The sequence below is a fragment of the Setaria viridis genome, chromosome 6, assembly GCF_005286985.2.
Source record: "Setaria viridis chromosome 6, Setaria_viridis_v4.0, whole genome shotgun sequence".
Taxonomy (NCBI): Eukaryota; Viridiplantae; Streptophyta; class Magnoliopsida; order Poales; family Poaceae; genus Setaria; species Setaria viridis.
The window spans coordinates 7806950-7826094 of record NC_048268.2 but is presented as its reverse complement, the minus strand read 5'-3'; the positions used below and the strand labels follow the sequence as shown (position 1 = coordinate 7826094).

The 19145-nt window shown below is 53.6% G+C and overlaps 3 protein-coding genes across 3 annotated transcripts; 1 reads left to right on the top strand and 2 right to left on the bottom strand.

Moving 5' to 3' along the window:
* Positions 1-2151: 2151 nt before the first annotated feature.
* On the bottom strand, positions 2152-4438 carry LOC117859738 (ACT domain-containing protein ACR8). The gene is made up of 3 exons (XM_034742923.2): positions 3872-4438; positions 3105-3755; positions 2152-3004 (listed from the first exon to the last, which is right to left on the bottom strand). The coding sequence occupies exons 1-3, from the start codon at positions 4151-4153 to the stop codon at positions 2636-2638; spliced, it is 1302 nt and encodes a 433-aa protein (XP_034598814.1). The 5' UTR covers positions 4154-4438; the 3' UTR covers positions 2152-2635.
* An 8256-nt stretch (positions 4439-12694) lies between these two features.
* LOC117861401 (auxin-induced protein 15A) lies at positions 12695-14143 on the top strand. Its single transcript, XM_034744951.2, has one exon. It carries the CDS (start codon positions 13646-13648, stop codon positions 13928-13930), a length of 285 nt encoding a protein of 94 aa, XP_034600842.1. The 5' UTR covers positions 12695-13645; the 3' UTR covers positions 13931-14143.
* A 3771-nt stretch (positions 14144-17914) lies between these two features.
* On the bottom strand, positions 17915-18882 carry LOC117860430 (uncharacterized). The gene has a single exon (XM_034743719.1). The coding sequence runs from the start codon at positions 18775-18777 to the stop codon at positions 18055-18057; it is 723 nt and encodes a 240-aa protein (XP_034599610.1). The 5' UTR covers positions 18778-18882; the 3' UTR covers positions 17915-18054.
* Between the last annotated feature and the right edge of the window lie 263 nt (positions 18883-19145).

Sequence of the window (19145 nt, the reverse complement as noted above, 5' to 3'; positions counted from 1 at the left end):
CTTGAAATTTTTTTTTGGACTTTTGCCTTTTTCAATAGCCTCTAAGACCTCCTCCAATGGTTAAAGTCAACTATTAGCTCGTACGTTGAATAAGAGATGAGTCTTCCAATAATTAGAGTCAAGACCTGGCTCTTATGTCTACATCACCTCACACGTCAGTCCCACATGATTTAGGGATGTGTGCATGAGACTATCTCTTGAACAAAGGGTTGTTTGGATGTACTATTGCTAAAGTTTAGCACGTGTTAAAGTTTAGCCCATCTAAAATTTAGCACTTCCAGCCGTTAGCACTCCTGTTTGGGGACATAGCTAATGGATAGAGCTAAAATCCATGAAATGTCACTTTTGCCCATTTATCACCTCACCTCCTCCCTTTCTCCCCCCCTGGCCTTTTCACAAGCCATTAGCACCCATTAGCTCCTACCCACTAGCTAATACTTTTTGCACCTTTTGGAGTAGGCTAAAGTTTAGCCCTCCCGTTTGAATGGGCTAATGCATAAGGTACTAAACTTTAACACTTTCACCCATTAGCACTTGATCCAAACAGGTTAGCTCATCATTCTTTCTCTTCCACATGGGTAAAAATCTGATGTGGTATACTTATGAACTAGCTAAGTTGGCACTGTTAGAGGAGGCCTAAGGGCAGCTTTAGCTTTTTGTTTTAAGAGCGCTAGAAACTGCCATATCATGGAGGTGCTAACATTCCAAATCCTCATCCTAACACCATAAAAAATGTAAGCTTAGAGCTAGATGAATCAATTTTTTAGTCTAGAAATAGTGCAAAATGTATGAGACTAGCGTGGAGTGAAGAGCTAGTCTCACTCGTTTTTCGATGTAGCTTTCTTTCAAACACAACCTTCAAAGCTTCCTTATTCACGGGATCCATATCAAATTTGAGCTAGCAGCTGACCTATATCATTAGAGACGCGGAACCACGGTGTTTGTTTAAGCCAACTTGAACCGCAAAGTATAACATGGACAGGACATGCACATCAGCTGCACTCATCATCGTCATCATCATCATCTCGGTTAGTTGTCGAGAGCTCTTTGTTTTGTCGCTGTTGGAGCTGGTGACTCTAGTTCCAGGCAAATCAAAAACCGCCTGCAGGGATTTTTATTCAGAGCAAGCTGCTAGCTGCACGATTGCACGAACCATGCTGCTCGTCCCTGGGCAAAAGGCCAAACCCCTGCTTTTTTGAGGCATCAGCATTTTGACTAGTGGAATCTTTGGCACTTGGCAGGGCAGGCCGCCGCTCCGATCCAGAATGTTCGTACACTTTGAGGCGGAGTAAAGCCAGCTGCTTTAGCTCACCAAATCTCGATCGAGTGGCTGTTGTTGTGTATCGGAAGTGCAGAAAGGCACTAGACATGAACCGAGTTCAGCCGCGCATGCATGGCCGTGCTCGTCGGAAGTGTGTTCCAAGGCAAGTGAATTCTGAAGAAAGGGGACGAGCTGCAGGCCTTGCAAAGACTAGGAATATACGGGCGGCTGTATGGACAAAATTTGGTTCATTTCTGGTGAGAATTTGGTGTTTGAATAGTCCAATTGACCTCTATCTAGGAGAGTAGCAGCCTAGCAGGTGACTCAGATTGCATGTAACTGTTTTTCACCTTCTGATTTCCTACTGTATTTTTCTCCCCATTTTATCAGTCTCAGCAGCCGAGCTCTGTGACTTATGAGTAGTGTGCCCCCACCACACTTGCTATAAGTTAGCATGACCACAGCTTTATTGCCGTGAATGAATCACTTGCATTACAACCTCAGACATTCCACAAGAGGAAAAGACCAAGGAGCAGCAGCCTAGCTTTGCCTGCCCCCACTCCAGTCTAAGAGTCCTTTGCTCTGTGATTACAAATCACTCCCTTCCTGGCCCAACCCAGGCACCTTGTTTCCCTTGCAAGCCACCCCTAATCAACCAGAACAAAAGCACCATCTTCTCCTCCCTTTCCAGATCCTAAATTGCTAAAGCAAGATTAGCCACATTTGGGCTCAGTCCTACACCTGCTAGGGGCTTAGGGCACAACAAAATCCTACATCACACACATTTTCCTTTCAGATCCTAAACTGACAAAGGTGAGATTAGCCACATTTGGGCATGATGGATCCGGCAGATCAGCAGGAAAAGCCTCAGTTACTGGCAAACAAGGACAGACAAAAAGAGGCAAAGAATGCTGTTTCGCCAGAGGCGGCGGCGCGGGTACAGAATTTTACAGATCACAAATCGTCCGGCCGGCCCCTGTGCCCGAAGACATGATGAATGCACACACCAACTGCTACTACGCGCTACTGCTAGTACTCACAGCAACGAATTTGTCTATGTACATGGCTACAGAAATTCCTACTGCTATCAGCATCTACCATCATCCTGCATCTCCCAATGGCATGGCGTCGGTCGCAGCTCCTGGATCTCTGATGAACCACTGAATCGGGACATGCCTGAGCTTTCACCCTGCTTGAGCTTTCAGCCACCACACATCCCTTTTCGCAGCATCTCACTGTCGTCCTGAATCTTGTATGCACAGCAATGGCATGGCAACGATTGCAGAAGCAAGCGAGATGTCTCCAAGTGCACGGCCACAGCTCATGGCCGAAATGAATGGTGTGTTCTTGGATTTTGATCGTGTCCGCTGTATCTCACGAGCAGGACTTGATGAGGCCGAGGTTGTAGAGGTTCCTCTTGACGAGGTTGCCGAGGTAGACCAGCCCAAGGCCGCCGCCGACGCCGTGGTCCCGGTCGGCCGGCGCGGGCTTCCGGTAGAGCTGCGGCCGGGGCTCCTCCCCCACGACGAGGCAGTCCGTGCCGACCCTCTCCCTGACGGCGTCGATGGCGCACTGCTCCACGGCGTCGCCGGCGGCGTCGGTCACGTAGAACACGTTCGAGGCCACGTCGCCCTTGGTCGACACCTCCGCCCGAGCTACGAGCAGCCCGTTCTCCCGGAACGTTCGCGTCACGTCGGACAGCAGCCCTGGCCGGTCCGGCGTGCACAGCTCTAGTCTCACCCCCTGCAAATTAAAAAACCAAACACATTAGTTTCTTCTTCTTTCATTACAAAAACATTGCAATTTTGAAACCAGCATTTGAATCGAATGATCCTGTAATTACCTCGAGCGATCTCCGTTCAATGGCGGCTTGGAGGCACTGGCTGACCCTCTCCCTCTCGGCCTCGGAGCGGATGGGGCTCCCGTCGGCGTGCCGGATGTAGAACTCCTGGCGCGCCTGGTCGCCGGTGGTGTCGACGGTGCCGTGGAAGACGACGTAGTCCATGTCGTGGAGCGTGCACACCACGTCGAAGAGTAGCTTGGGGCGGTCGCGGCACTGCACGGTGACCACGGAGTACCCGCGCTCCGCCCAGCTGTCGACGGACACGGCCGGCGTCGGGAACGCGCGGAGGTCCTGGTCGCGGTCCGCGGCCATGAGCTGGTGGAGGCGGCGGTCGGCGTGCGCGACGCCCGCGGCGGGGACGGCTGCCACGGCGCCGGGCGCCTCCGCTGGGTCCCCGCGGAGGAGGTGGCCGAGGCGGGCGAGGATGCGCGCCACGCGGGCGGCGTCCGCGTCCTCCCCGCGGAGGAAGACGACGCAGGCAAGGCGGCCGCGGTGCGTCCACGCGCGGGCCTCCACGACGCTGCACTCCATGTCGGCGAGCACGGCGAAGACCTCGGAGAGGAGCCCCGTGCGGTCGGCGCCAGTGAGCTCCAGCGCCGTCAGGCCCTCCAGAGCCGCCGGCCGCGCCGGCCCGTTCCACGTTCCCAGCGACTGCAAAAAACCGCGCGACGCGCATCAGCATAAACGCCGCTACTTTCTCCCTTGCCCGCGCCGGCGAGGCAACCACACGGCGCCAAGAACCAAACCGAGGACAGCGGCAAGCCTACCTGCTCGATGTAGGAGATGACGCTGTCGTCGGTGAGCTTGCGGCCGAGTCGGTCGGTGACGTGGAAGACGTCCATGAACCACCGGCCGTCGGAGGAGATGTAGGCCTTGTTGATGGACAGGTCGAGGTCGGCGAGCACCTGCACGGCCTCGAGCAGCACCCCTCGCTTCCTCGCGCTGTCCACCTGCACGAGCGTCGCCGTGGGGCAGACCGCATTGTCAATGACCACCCGGGGCGTGTTCATCCGGATCACCAGCTTCTCGTACTCGTCGAGCCACTCCATCTCCGCACCGGCCTCCTCTTCCTCCTCCTCACAAGCACCTCGACACCCACCGTGTGCTCCGCCGCTGCCGCCGCTTCCGCGCACGGAGCGAGCCCGGCCAACCCCGGCGCAGTATATAAAAGCAAGGGGCGGACGAAGGTAACGAGGACGACGGCGACGAGGGGGCGCTTCGGCCGAATCGCCCGCGGCTTGGAGGCTTCCCCGGATTTGGCTTGGCTCTGCTCGCCCAGCTCGCCTTGTTCTGAGAAACTGAGCTGGAATTTGGAATTGGGATGCGGGGGGTGGGAAAGGAATTGACGGGGCGCTGGAATTTAAGACGCGGAGGCCGGAGGGGGTAGGAGGAGGGTGGTGGGTCCCGCGGGGCACATGCTGTCGCAGCGGCTCTCGTGTGGGAGCCAGGTGGGTCGCCACGTGGAGACGGTGCGTGGCTGTTCCTTGCCTTGCACTTGCATATTTCCCGCCCTTTGCGTCCGGCTCAATGAACATCTTGGTTTTTATTTTTCTTATAGAAAAGAAAATGTCCGGACGGCATTTCTGGTTGTTGTTATACCGTATCGACCAACCTAATGCAGTTGGAGGAATGTTTTAAAGCTTCTCTCTCTCAAAAGGAAAGTATATTTTAAAATTTGAATGGTTTGAAGTTCAAATGGGAATGGCAACGTCATTGAGAAGAGAAAAAATGTTCATTTACCATGCAAGTAACAAAGTGGACACCGGTAGGACAAAACTAGTATTTTACTGAGCTACCAGTAGTACCTGGGGTACTATAGTAAAAAAAAATCTTTGTTTTTTTTTAACGGAACGTACATGACGACCGCTCCTCGCGCAAGCGGTAGCAGGAATTCTTTTGTTTTTACAGCTATCCGGCAGGCAGACCGCGTAGTACAGCACGGCAGCTGGCTTGCGGGGCCCAGCAGGGCGGCCTCGCGCAGTTGTCCCTGCGCTCCGCTAGCTGTCGGGGGGATCGGTGGGCCCGGTTCCGGCTGCCGCGCGCCCTTTTCCGTCGTCGTTACGGACGCTGCTGCCGGGTCTCGCTGCTGCGCGCGGCGCCAGCAAAGCGAAGCCCAAACTGCCCCCGCGCATTGACGGAAACGCCCCCGCCCGCCGGCGGTGCGGCGGCGACCGGCGAGGGCGGTTCGGTCATTGCACCCGTGCTGCCGCGGCCGTGTCCGCCACCCCCGGGGAGCACCGGCAAACATGGGCCGGGGCATCTTTTCCTTTCTGTTGGAGCTTCCCAAAGCCCCCCCCCCCCCCCCCCCCCCCTCTTAGTTTTTCGCTGTTCGAATTTAGTTTTTGCTTGCTGTTCGAATTTAAAATCGATCGTGCTTCGGGCTCCGCTGCCTCTGCTTAAATTTCGAATTGTGATTTGAAGTGGAGATATGCCTATCAGTCGGCTCTACTAGTTGGCAAGTTGGGATTTTGATCGGATGGAAGGAGACGGCGGTGAGGACAAAGCAGGGCATCTTGCCGGATTTAGGAGAGGTGCCCTACTAGTAGTTCCAAAGGAGTGATTTTTTGGGTAAGCAGAGAAGCACACGTCGGGGAATAAACGGACAAGAGTTAGAGAAGCGAGAGCTGGGTTGAGCTCGAATATTTCGTAGATATTCCGAATCGAGCTGCCGACCGAGGTTTGTTTTGGAGCTGCCGTGTGAGTCCGCACGAATGCAACCTGTCAATACGACAGCCAAGTAGTAGCCAAATGACGGCTTAAGATAAAAAGGGCACTAGTGTCAATTGCGCTCACGACCGCCCGATCGAGCGATGAAGATCAGATTCATTTTAGGATTTCGCGCGGCCAAACTTGCTTCCACAAATTTGATCCGACAATAAACGGTTTAAATTCACAATGCATGACACTAGATGACACTGCATTCGTCACGGGGAATACACGTACTTTAGCAGTGTTCACAATTTTGAAAAAGTTTGTTTTGATAAAACAAAGTGCAAGTCAAAGTATCATTTGAAGTCAAAATCCGAGGGAGTGCCTTTTTGTGATCTCAGATGAAATTTTGCACGATGCAGAGCTGATGTGAGGATGAATGGCAGCGAGATCTGTGATTCGAGGACGGTGGCACGTACGTGCTCCGTAGTACTGGTACGAATCGGGTGGTGGTGCACCGTGGGCGAGGGGCCCCGCGGAACGAGTTCAATGAGGCGTCCGTCCCCAGGCGCTGGATTTCCACGGATCCGGTGGTGGATTCAGGACGACTCCAACAGTGCGAGCCAGCAGGTAGCTCACAGGTCATTTAATCTTGAAATAGTTGTATAAGATTATTAAAAGATAGCTCTTCTCTTCTTAATTAAAATATAAGAAATTATTCTATGAGCAGCTAGTCCCATTTGAAGACAAGGACGAATGTATAGATAATAATTAGAAGTATTAAATATAGGTTAATTACAAAATCAATTGTATAAATAAAGATTAATTCGCGAGACGAATCTATTAAGCCTAATTAATCCATGATTTAACCATGTAGTGATACCGTAAATATGCGCTAATTATAAATTAATTAGGTTTAATAGATTCATCTTGCAAATTAGCCACAACTTATACAATAGTTTTACAATTAGTTCACTTTTAATCTTTCTAATTGATATTCCAATATGACTGGAACCAAAACAAACCAAACCAGTACGTGAATCCAACCACCCCCGACATCGGCGGATGCCTTATGGCGCGGAGGAGATCATGCGACACCGTACCGTACCGTCCCGGACGTGTGGCCCACACGCACACCCCATGATGATCCATTAATGCGACGCGCGCGCGCGCTCATACATGCGCATCGGCGCCACGCTCGCGCCGTGACGGCCATTAATGTCGGGATCCCGATGGGCGTGGCGGCGGGCTAGTGTGCGCCGAGTGGGTCCTGGATCCATGGCGGCAGGGCGCTGATCGGTCACGTGACCGGAGTAGAGGCGACGACGGGCAGAGCAGAGCAGTCGAGCAGGGCACGCGGTGTGGTGGCGCCGGTGCCCGCCGTCGGGAATCGGCGGGGGCGTGCCGGGGATCCGCCGGATTGGATCGGATCGTACGCGCGCACGTACCGGTATCTTTGGAATAATGGTGGGTGCGTGCGTGCACTGCTCCGCCGCTGCGGAACGTGCGGCCGTGCGTGGGGTTCGTGCGCAGGCACGACGCGGCCATCCCGGCGGGCGGGCGCAAGCTAGCCAGCTGTAGCTAGCTTCCCTGCGACGACGTGGCCGGTTCGATCCGGCACGGCGGCGCCTGCCCGTCCGTTGGCGCAGGGGGCAGGAGGGGCAGGAGACCGGGCGCACGATTCCGGCCGGGGCTGGCGTCGTGGGGGGCGCGGATGCCCGCGGCGACGTGCCGCGCACCACCCGCGCGTGACCGGCGAGGCGACGACGTGCACGCGCCGTCCCGTGATCCCGCCGTCTGTCTGGCCCGGTCTGTCTCTGCCCCCCCGGGACGTGGAGTGGGTACTGTATGCTGCTACTGGCAGTAGGTGAACATGATGCTGGGCCCTTTTGCGAGCCTCGAGGGCCGCGTCAGTCGGGGCGACGTGCCGGCGCCAGGCCGCCGCCTCGGGACCTGCGCGAGTCAAACCTAACCCTCACCGGCGCCATGTCAAGCCGTGGAGGAACGTGCGGGTTATGTTCATACTGGAAATTCAACGGGCTGCGGCTTTGGAGCAAATGGAGCGAGCCCGACCGTGCCGTGTGATCGTGCGAGGCTGCGAGCGCCCGAAGGTGCGCGGCGGAGTATGGGAAGATTCACATTAGTGTTCTTTCTTTTTTAAAAAAAAAACAGAATAGTATTTTTCCCCCTTTTTCGCCGACAACTTTGCTCAACCATCGTTACCATTTCGAGGACAGGCACCATTTCGAGGACGTCTAGTAGCATTTGGTTTACCACTGCGCGATCAAATGAAAGCTACATTTTTTTTAAAGGACAAGGGACAAAGGAATAAAAAGCAGAGGGGAAAAAACGCAGAAATGCGATAACAGCGTAGTAGCAAAATAGAGGATAGAAAAACAAATGCAGAAATGTGCGTAGTAGTAAAATAGAGGATAGAAAAAAACACATAATTGTGTAAGAAGAGGTGTTTGGAATGTGGGAATTTTAATCAGAACAACAAGAAGATATATTATTAATAAGAACACGTTAGTGTTTAAAAATACATTAGTTAACAACATTTTTTTAACTCCCCTAACGCGCAACGAGGGCTCTTTAGTTGGACCTCTTTTCGAGCGTCGAGCTTCTTTCTTTTTTTTGAAAAAAAAAGACCGTAACATACAACGGAATTCACGTATGGCGTTGTAACCATGTATTCTTCTTAAAAAAAAAATATGGACGGAGTCCAGTGCGGCTGTGCTATTGGCGCGTCCCGTTGAGGAGTAGTAGTATTTGTAAGAGGGCCAAAACCCCGTTTTGTTGGACAAGCATGCGGGGAACCTAGCAAATCGCAGTTGACCTGGGGGAATCACGCTTCTTTTATCGTTTGACCTGCCCCTGGTTTCAACTCTCCAGACCAATGATCCCACTACTTTAAACTTGTTGACAAATCATTTCAAATTTATTTTCTTTTTCCCACTAAAAGAATGGAATGTGGGGATCAGTGTTCATCCTTCCATGCTAAGGTCATAAGCACGACGACTCGAGTCAGGTTGGAGCCAGCAGCGATATGCAGAAGCCGCACGTACGTGACGTGCGCGTGCGGATGTGCCTCCTGGAGCGCTCAATGGCTGCTTGCTCCCTCAGCCGGAGGGGTAACCACGCAACGCATATTTTTTTTTATCAGTATAGTCTCTATATATATCTTTTTTATTTTTATTTAGTACAGAAAAAAGAAAAGAAAAAGGAGAATAGAATGTTTCCATGTGGTGCGGTCCTGGACCGTCTCCTCCTGGAAAAGACAGGACGGGCGCCGGGCGCGGGTAGGACTAGGAGCAGCAGGATCCACAGTCCCCCCACCTTTGACCCCGCCGCGCGCCTGCTGCTGTTTCTTGGCGCCAAAACGTCTCAGCCTCTCAGGTGTCGCGCGGCGTTGGCGCCAAAACCGCCGCGGAGCCCGAGACGCGTACTAGACGACGGCGGGAGCGGGAACGAACGGGCCGGGGCCCCCCAGCCCCACCAGGGCTAGTTCAAATCGCAGGCGCAGGCCCGTCCTGTCCACGCGATCGACCACCCCTTCTTTTGGCGCCAAAACCCAACGGCCTGGCCTCCAGTACAGAGTACACCTTGCTTTGCTTGGTTTGGTTGGTCCACCTCCACCCACAATCCAGAATTCCAGATCGAGTGGAGGATGCTCCAGGAACGGATCCTACTGCTGCCGATACCGTACTTGGTCGGGATACGACGTGGCCGGTGGCCCACATCCCCATCGACGGGAGCACGAGCTGCAGTAGTGTATGCTACTGCGTGAACCGAGCAGAGGAGGTCACGAGGGGGGCTGTGAGATTGGAATCCCGGCGGAGGACAGACAGCTCACTACAGTTATCGAAGATCCCAGTGGCTGACTGCTGGGCCAGTGCCACGCCGGCCGGCCGGCGTGTCCACAGGCATCCTAGGAGGCTACAGCTGCAAGCGGTGCTACAGTGTTCATGCATGTCCAACCAAAGTGGCATGCGACGGGATGGGAGGGAGACAGGGGCAGGGGGTGTGGCTTGCAGGCTTTGGCTTGGGCGGCTAGAGGCTACCACTAGGAGCGTCGTCGTCAGCGTGCAGCCGTGCATGCGCGCACGCAGGCTTTGGCATGTGAGCTGCTACCTGCTAGCCTCCCGCCTAGGGTGGCGTGCCGTGCCCCGTGCTCCGTGTTCCGATCCGGCGATCCGCCGGTGCCGTCGGGTGGCATCAATCAGGTCGCAATCGATGGCCTCATGAGCGGCAACCCCATGAATTCCCGGGTGGGGGTGGTTGGTCGTTGGGCTCTGCTCCATTGCTCCGCTTTGGAAGCCTTTGCTGCCGGCTGGCCGGGAGGGCGGGCAAGGCAGGCAGCACTCGGGTTCCGGGGGCAGGCACGCAGAGGCAAGGCGCGCCCAGCGGCCCAGGCATGGAGGCGTGCGCTCCCCTCCCGGTCCCGGCCGCTTTTCGTCGCGAGAGCCGAGGGACGGAGGGAGAGGTGGTGGTCGTCAGCTGATGCCTGGTGCAACAGCAACCAGCAAGGCGGCTGCTGTAGGGAAGCTGCCGCACGCCGACGGCATGTGCCGTGCCCGGTCCCGGTCCCGGTCGGCAGCAGCAGATTGCTTGCTTCGTTTTCTTTGCTTGGACAAGCACCAGCAGCGCGTGTAGCGCTTGCGCTTTCCATCTCCCCTGGGACCCCTGGTCGGCACCCAGGTCGGGACTGGAGGCGACCGGCGCCCTCTTTCTGTCTGTCTGCCAAGTGGCCGCGGACCAGTGGGGTCGACGATGCCACGATGGACCGACACGTCACGCATGCATCGGCTGCCGATGGTGCAGTAGTACGTGGGGGGGCAAGTTCAGCTTCAGCAGCACCAGCGAGGTCAGGCAGTGCTGCTTTGCCGGCCTGCTTACAGTTGCACGACGGCCGGTCTGGTTTGCACTTTGCAGTTTTGTTTGGTCACCCAATGCAAGCGGGGGAGACAAGTTGTGTTACGACTTGGGGATGGATTACAGCTACGGGTCCATTCGCGTACCAACGTGACGCACGCACGCTCGCGTCGCGGCTGACGCCCCGGCGAGGGTGGCCGCAGTGCGCGCGGGACCATAGAGCAGTGTGTGCTAGTACCACTACGTACGGCAACACAAAAATCATATCCCTGCGCTGCGTCCCGGTTGAGCCATCAAACAACGCGGGCTCCGGCCACGCATTTACTCATGTACTCCGCCACGTCCTGTTGTCGTCGTCAATCTCCATGCATGCTGGGGACGGAGATCCGAGCTACTGTTTAGTCCATGTCATATCGAATATTCGGATGCTAATTAGAGGGCTAAACATGAGCTAATTACAAAACTAATTGCAGAATCCCTAGGCTAAATCGCGAGACGAATATATTAAGCCTAATTAATCCATCATTAGTGAATATTTACTGTAGCACCATATTGTCAAATCATGGACTAATTAGGTTTAATAGATTCATCTCGCGATTTAGCCTAGGGTTGTGAAATTGATTTTATAATTAACCTATATTTAATACTCCTAATTAGTGTCCAAACCTTCGATGTCACAGGGGCTAAAATTTAACCCCCTCCAAACGCCCCACGCAGGAAACGTTCTGGAGGCCCGGCAGAAACAAGGTGGGGTTTCACATGTACAGCGGCACGTCACCTCTGCCTGCCTCGGCACCATCAAGCATTACCAAAACCAAGAAGGTTGGGGCAAGGCTGTTTCAGGCCAGGCCGGTGGGATGATGCTGGTCTGGACATCTGCTTTGCCCTGCTGCGAACGTCGTGCATGGCGTCAGCGGCACGGTAGCATTCGGCTCGCGTTCGTACCAACTCAACCAAGCCTCAATCAATAATGGCCCGAAAACGACACCACCACCACCACCACTGGCTAGGTTGGTTCGGCCCGTTTTCTTTGGGCCTGCAGACCGAGCTTCTTTCTTTCTACTATTGGGCCGACGATCGATCAGCATGAATGGTCAATTCAAAAAATCCTGTTATCCTTCAATGTTCTTATCGATTTTGCATCCGTTTTCAATCGATCAAATTTGATTTTTAAAAATTGCACCCGCGGTACACAAACTTGGCGGCAGGCGTCATTTAGATCCCTAAACTTCCAAAATGCACATTTGAATTCCTAAACTTCTTAATCGATTCGTCCAAAATCTCTATAACCTATACTAAACTCCATACGTGGCAGGTTGATTGGGACGCTGATGTGAACCTAGCATGTGGGACCCGCGTGGCAGTCCGATCTCTCTCCTCCAACTCATGACCCATGTTTTATAACTAAAAAAATAAAAACATTGTCCGTAGGCCCGTAGCCATCCACCCGCGCCGCCTCAAGTTCTCCGGGCACCGGCCGCCTGTGCTGCGTGAATGGTCGTGGGCGCCGTTTGCTCATGCTGGTACGCGGCCTCAGCCACCATCCGCTCCTGCCGGGGCGCTGCCATCCGCTCGTGCTGGGCCTCGGCCTCGGCCGCCTATCCGCCGCCGTCCGCTTCTGCGGGGCTAGGCCCGCCCACGCGTGGCTGCCGAGCACCAAGACAGCTGCTCGGGGCTCGCCAACGCCGCGCCGCTCGGGACTGCCGCCGCTCCCGCCCTCGTTGCATCCCGGACGGCCCGCTGCAGCTGCTCGCGCATAGGCGCACAGGGCGGCGGGGTGAGGTCCGGCGGTGAGGAGGACAGGGCGAGGGCGTCCTCCGGTCTGTCACCACGCACGCACACACTGCATCACAACGAGAGGTCATCTGATAGTAGACTCCTTTTTACCATTTGATTTTCATTCGTGTTTAAGCCAATTCTGGTGCCTTGGATGCTTAAACTTGCCGAGCACCAACACTGGATGCCAACGCATCCAAATTCTTCTTTTCCACCACCTACCTTTGTGGGGTTGATGCCTCAGAATTCCAGAGGACCCCATCCAGAACGATCCATGTGAAGTTTGATCTCGTTGCCGCTGGTTTCCATCAGCCCGGTATGGAGCCACAGTGTGCCTCGACAACTTTGGAGCTCGAAGATGCACGCAGCCCATGTGCTCAATCAGCTCCTTGCTCCATGCAGCCATTCATGCAGGCTCTAAAAAATTCAGACAGTTTGCTCACGACACGCCTTCCAATCTCTGTGCAGTGCAGATGATGATGATATCATACCATATATAGTATAATGTATAATCGACGGTAGCAGATACAGCAAGAACATGAACAAAGAATTCCCTGTGTCCCTGCAATCATGCAGCCGATAACTTATTATCTCGGGTCCGCCTGGAAGAACAGTTTCGATGCAAAATCAGCGTGAGATTCTTCCTCCAAATGAGTCCTACCTCTTCAGTTCATCTCCTCACCTACTCAGATCAGAGAGTACCTGTATGACCTTCAGATGAGTGGGACGCTCTTGCCCAAGAATGGACCGGCCGGCTGGGCCAGAGCTGCCTGATCTTGAGCTGGTCATGGTCGTGGTCGGCGCCCTCCTCCTTTGGTGCAAGGTACAATGCATCCGTACTGTTGCCCAGCATGCGTCTACTCGACTAAGGCAGGCGGCTACTTGCAGCAAGATCATGTCGATGATAGATGCTGCGAGAAGACACTTTTAGGCATGCGTGCAGTGGACCATGTGACGTGCCCCCAGCTTGATTGCCAACAAGAAACTGCTACGGCACATACTGCAAGTGGTGCCACTACACTGCTTCCATTCTTGATTGCCTAAAGTTGTTTTTGTTTATTGCTAAGCATTGATCGCTGAAAGGTTGGCTCCATGATGATCTGACCTATAAAAACGAAGCCTTGGCTCTCACAACTCTTCCAACTCACTCTTGAACAATCGGATAAACTAGCAAGCTCAGTTCTCACCCTTCAATAGCCAGTGAACTTCGACTCGTGTGGCCATCATCAAGGTAGAAGCTAGAAATGGCGGGGAAGCTGGGGCATCTGCTGACGAGGTTGCACCTGGCCCGGAGCCGGTCGCCGTCGGCGGCGGCGGACGTGCCGAGGGGCCACCTGGCGGTGTACGTCGGCGAGGGGAGGAAGCGGCTGGTTATCCCGACGGCGTGCCTGAGCCACCCGGCGTTCGTAACGATGCTGAAGCGGGTGGAGGATGAGTTCGGCTTTGACCACCGATGCGGCGGCCTCACCATCCCCTGCGCTGACGAGGGTGACTTCGCCGACATCGTCGGCGGCACGGGCGTGCATTGATCGTTGGATTCCACTTCCAATGAGGACGGATCTTTTTGTCGTTGAGGAATAGCTTATTCCTCTAGGAATGCAGTAGTAGTACTAATGTACTAGTACTAGGCAGATTGGGCCTGCTTGAACCCTGTAATTCTGTAAAGATCATGATTGGAATGAGATCTCTCACGGTCCAGCCTCCATGAACTGGGTTGCTGACAGCCAGCATCGTTCAGACAACGAACGGAGAGCATTCTTCAGCCAAGCACCATCACTCTGTCCTACACTCCTGCTGCAAGTACAAGCTCAGCTTCTTCTCCTCGGGCGGCACTTTTCTCGCGCCATGAAGTAACATCTACTGGACTTGCAGCCATGATCTGACTAGTAAGAACACGACCCTTTTCGTGACTAGTAGTAAGAGCATGACCCTTTTCGTAAGAACATCTACGGCAGTTGCAGCAGAGCTGCTGGGCAAAGCTGAAGCCGAGAGGCGTGAGTGGTGCAAGCTTGGGCGGCTGGGAGGAGAGTGAGGGAAGCAAGAGGCGGCCCAACTCGGCGGCGCTCCGGTGAGCCCCGGCGTGCGGCGGAGACGGCGTCCTGGCGACCCCACGGGGGGCGGACGGTGTTTCAGATACCGACCGGGTGGACGGTACCGTCCACCCCCTGGGTGCCTACCAACCGTCAGATGGAGCTCGTGCGACCCACAATGACCGAACCGCAAGCGAGTCCCGATTGACCGAACCGCGAGGCCCCGAGTCCCCGACCCGCCAGGGAGCCAGGGACTCCGTCTGTGACCTGCGCTCTGCGCGTCGCCTCGCCGCCGGAGTGCCGCCACGTCTCCGCCGCTACTGCTCGCCCCGTTCACCGCGGCCCATGGATTCAAAAGCCAACAGCACGAGCTGAAGGCAGAACGCTGGCGCTGGCTAGCTGCCGGTGATGCTCCGACGAGCGTCGTCGCCAGCGTCGAGGCCTCCCGAGGCGCGCGCGGCGTCGGTGGACGAGGACCTGCTCGCTCGGCTCGAGGCACCTGGCGACGACGTTGCGGTGCGCCCCGGACGCCTGCCGACGAGGCTTCGTCTAGCGCAGCTCCTCCGAAGAAGGATTGCTTGAGGCGTCCAAGCGCGCCGATCCCAGGCAAAGGGCACGGGTCATGGTGTCATCCCTGGAGAGCTCCTCGTCGACCGACCACTCGATCGGCCGGTGGAGCACCGCGCCACGGCGTCCGGCGTCGACTCTGTTTCTGACGAGGCAGAGCGCCTGCGGCCTCCTTCCGGGGGTGGACGGTATTTCATTTACCGTCCACCCTGGGGCCCTGCCAGCCGTCAGATCGGGCACGTACGGTCCAAATTTCAACTTGCTGCGCTTTGACCTGGTCGTTTCCCTGCCTCGACGGCATGGATCGCGCGGCACGGCGACGGCGCCGCTGGAGTTTCCGCCGGCGGTCTCTCCGCCGGCTTGTGGGGCATCGGCGGCGTCAGGCGTGGTTCCAAGTAGCTAGGCGGGTCATGGTGTCAATCCCTGGAGAACTCCTCGTCAACCGACCACTCGATCGACCAAGCAGCTGAAACTGCAAGTACAAGCTCCGGTTCTCCTGAGGGCGGCGCTCTTCTCGCGGCAAGAAATCGCAGTCGTCTACGATCCTTGTGAATTGTGACCGTTGTCCTCGGAGCTGGAGCTCTGATAGTAGGGGCGGATCGACTTCGAGTGGCGCGAGGTGGAGCAGCTGGACGTCGAGCAGGGGCCCGGCCGAGTCCGGCAGCGCTCTCTGGAAGGGGAGGAGATCGGCGAGAAAAGCGGCGGGCGCAGCACGTCGTCGAGCGGTGGCGGGAGCGGGAGGAGCTCACCGACGGTCAACACGAAGACTGCCATGGTCAACTCTGAGAGGGCCTTAGTCAGCACATTGTTTCAAAAGACCCCATAAGATGGATCGTGGATAACAATCGCGATCCCGATTTTTGCATTAAGCCCCGCTAAACTCCCGTCCACCGGCGGCAGCAGCTGCGGCGGCGGTGTTATAGGCTTGCCGGAGTCGGAGTGCTGTAGCCGCGGCAGCGGACCTTTCACCCGCACCTGCCCTTCCTCGTCTTCTCCTCTCCTCCCTCTCCCCCGCCTCCCGGCGGTGCCGACCGCCGAGGCCTCGATGCGGAGGAGGCTCACAGGCGAGCGTTCCTGTGGCTTCCCCGACCCCGACGCTCTGCGCCTCCGGACGTCTGGACCAATGTAAAAGGCTGCATCTTCAATTGGTTTGGCGCAGCAGAAATCGCTTGGATCTGAATGTCGTCGTGCAGCTTTTGCCTGCTGTTGCTCGAGTCTTGCATTCGGACTTCAGTTGATAGTTAGCCTCTTGAAAAAAAAAGGAGATGTAGTGCATAGTTGTTTGGTTGTGTGAATCGGCTGGAAACATCAAAATCACCTACTTACTTTGCATATAAAGATGCTTGGCAATTTAAACAACAAAATGTAGGCGGTAGTAGTACTACTAGTAGCAGCATCTTCAGTATGAATGAATGCTTGACTGTTTGGGGTCTTTCGAAAAAAAAAAGAATTGCTTGACTGTTTGGATCAAATGTCATGAACATAGCCTCAATTCTCAATTCCACTCTCAAGAGCAACAAATGTGCAATTCCAACTCCTGCAATTTCTCATCTTCACAGACAATGCATCTCTTATGGGATATATCTTGGAGACCACAGACCATATGCTAGAACATGGAATCACAATTTGTTTCAGCAAAAGTTGCTAGAACAAAGATGGCAATCTCTCTGGCTTCACACAAGATTTTTATGATCCTGCAGCTTTCCTGATCAGCTACAGGGGACTTCTTATTGATCTTCTTGACTGTGACACAGGTGTAGGACTGTTGGCCTGAAATTCTCTTGAGAGCCAGCAGCATGTCCATGATGCTTGCCTTGAGCTCGGAGAAGCTATCTTGCAATGCATTGCAGATGTTAAGCAAGATCAGAGATCACTTCAGCTCTTCTTCCACTACTTTCCTTTGTTGTGTAATCTGGCTAATAGGTCAATACACGAACTTGCCATTGTAATTATATACTTTTCCATGCTTTCTCAAATCGTGACACATGGTTTTAATTGTTGCAGAGGATTAGATGATTACTGCCTTCAAGCTCTGCAGCTGTTTTTCAACATTGATTTCATTGGAGCAAGGTCTGGAAGGCACATTAGCGGATCTGAGGTTGCAGCCATGGTTGTATGGGAAGTTTTAGTTATTTCCTTTACCTAGAAGTGCAAGGAAGAAGAGGACCTACACTGCAATGGTGCCGACCAGGTATGGCTTGCCTCTATATATATTGAAACAAGGAGAAGAAGTGTCATTGTTGGCCTTGTGGACAGATATGATCTTACTGATAATGAGGTACTCTGTTGATGCAACAAAATGCGATGCTCTTCTATCATATCCCAACCAAGCGTGCAAGGCATCTAGACAACCATATCAGGCTATCATGTCCTAGTTACTGGTAGCAAACTTGTGCACATGAGCCAAGGTATTGCTGAGCATGAAACGAAATGGGAGAATAAGAGCTGTCCTGTTGGCATCGCTGGAATGTGAGTTTTGCAATCTCAAGATGATGAACACACTAGGTTATTTTTTTATTTTTTCCCATTAGGTCTAACTGAATCACATTGTCATGTTTCAAGTATTGGCAGCATGAAGCAGCATGGCAGCTTACTCTAGTATGCTTGCTGCTGTCATATATGCCCTTCGTGTCATTCCATTTGACTTTTGAACAATTAAGAATTGTTAGCTCAAATCTCATGGATAAAACTGGCATGCTATGAGTTATGGGAGCATGATCCACTTTACAAGGATCTTGTGCCTGTTGTTGAGCCACATCCCATGTGAATTAGCAGTGATCATCTCATTTACAGACATGAACTTTCTACTAAATTTTTATGGTTGCCAATAATAGTGAGCATCTTTTGAGTAAATTTACTTCCTTTTACCGATCAAACTTCAAATGAAGGATTAAGGATAAGTGTAGGACTGACAACTTGAAATGAATCAAAACTTCCTTTCATTTTGTTGAGTATTTTCTGTACACTATTATATACATCAAGATTGTTTCGTAACCAGCAGATCCTCTAAAAGGCGGATGCTGATTGCAGGGGATCAGACTTGTTGTATGATCTATCTACAAGCAAAGAGCATTCAGAAGAGAAACTCTGCTCTGGATCAATGTCCTGAACAAAGAAGCCTCAACTCCGCTCTCAAGATCAACAATGTCCAACTCCAACTCCGGCAATTGCTCCTCTCCACAAACAACTCTTCTCTTCTGGAATGTCTTGGAGACCAGAGACCACTTGCTAGAACTTGGCGTTGCAATTTGCCTCGTCAACAGATACAGCGAGGACTCTAGCATGGAGACAGCAATCTCCCTGGCTTTAGACAACAGCTTGACCACCTTGTAGCTTTCCTGATCAAATATATCAAATTTCTTGCTGATCCTCTTGAACTGTTTCTGTGCCTTCTTTGCCAATCGGATGTGGGACTGGATCATGACTTGGACAGCTGCATCATCTCCTCTCTTGAGAACCAGCTGCATGTCCAGGATGTTTTCTTTGAGCTCTCCAAAGCTCTCTTGCATGGTGTTGCAGGGATCGAGCAACACAAGCGAGCGTTCCAGCTCCTGCTCCACTGCTTTCCTCTGCCGTGTAACTTGGCTGCTGGGTGAGCATGCAAGCTCTCCGATGTAGTTGTAGATGTCTCCAAGCTTTCTGAAACCATCGCACATGGTTCCATTGGTGCTAGATGATGAGGAAATTGTTGCCTTCATGCTCTGGAGCTGCTCATCAACGTCGATTTCGTTGGAGCAAGGGCTGGAAGGTACGCTAGCAGACCTGAGGTGGTAAGCCATGGTAGTAGTGGAAATTGTGGTGCTCTCTTGTTCTCTAGAATTGCTTCCATGGTGACAACTAGGCTATAGTTCGCCTCTTTATATAACCAAACAACATGAAGAGATGGCACCGTTGATGGTATCGACAACAGGAATCTCATGTATGGGAGGTGCTTTGCAGCTGCAACAAAACCACCGATCTGCATGACAGGCTGATGCTTTATGTTTGCCTGTTTGTTTAGGCAAGAGGCAATTTGGTGTGCACGAGTGAGTAGTTTATGTTACATCCAGATCATGACATGGTTGAGGCAAGCTATGAAATAGGAGCTGAAGAGCTGTCTCCGATGCTTGTTGCTGAATGCTGGTGAGTGTTGGAGGCAGCAGTTGAC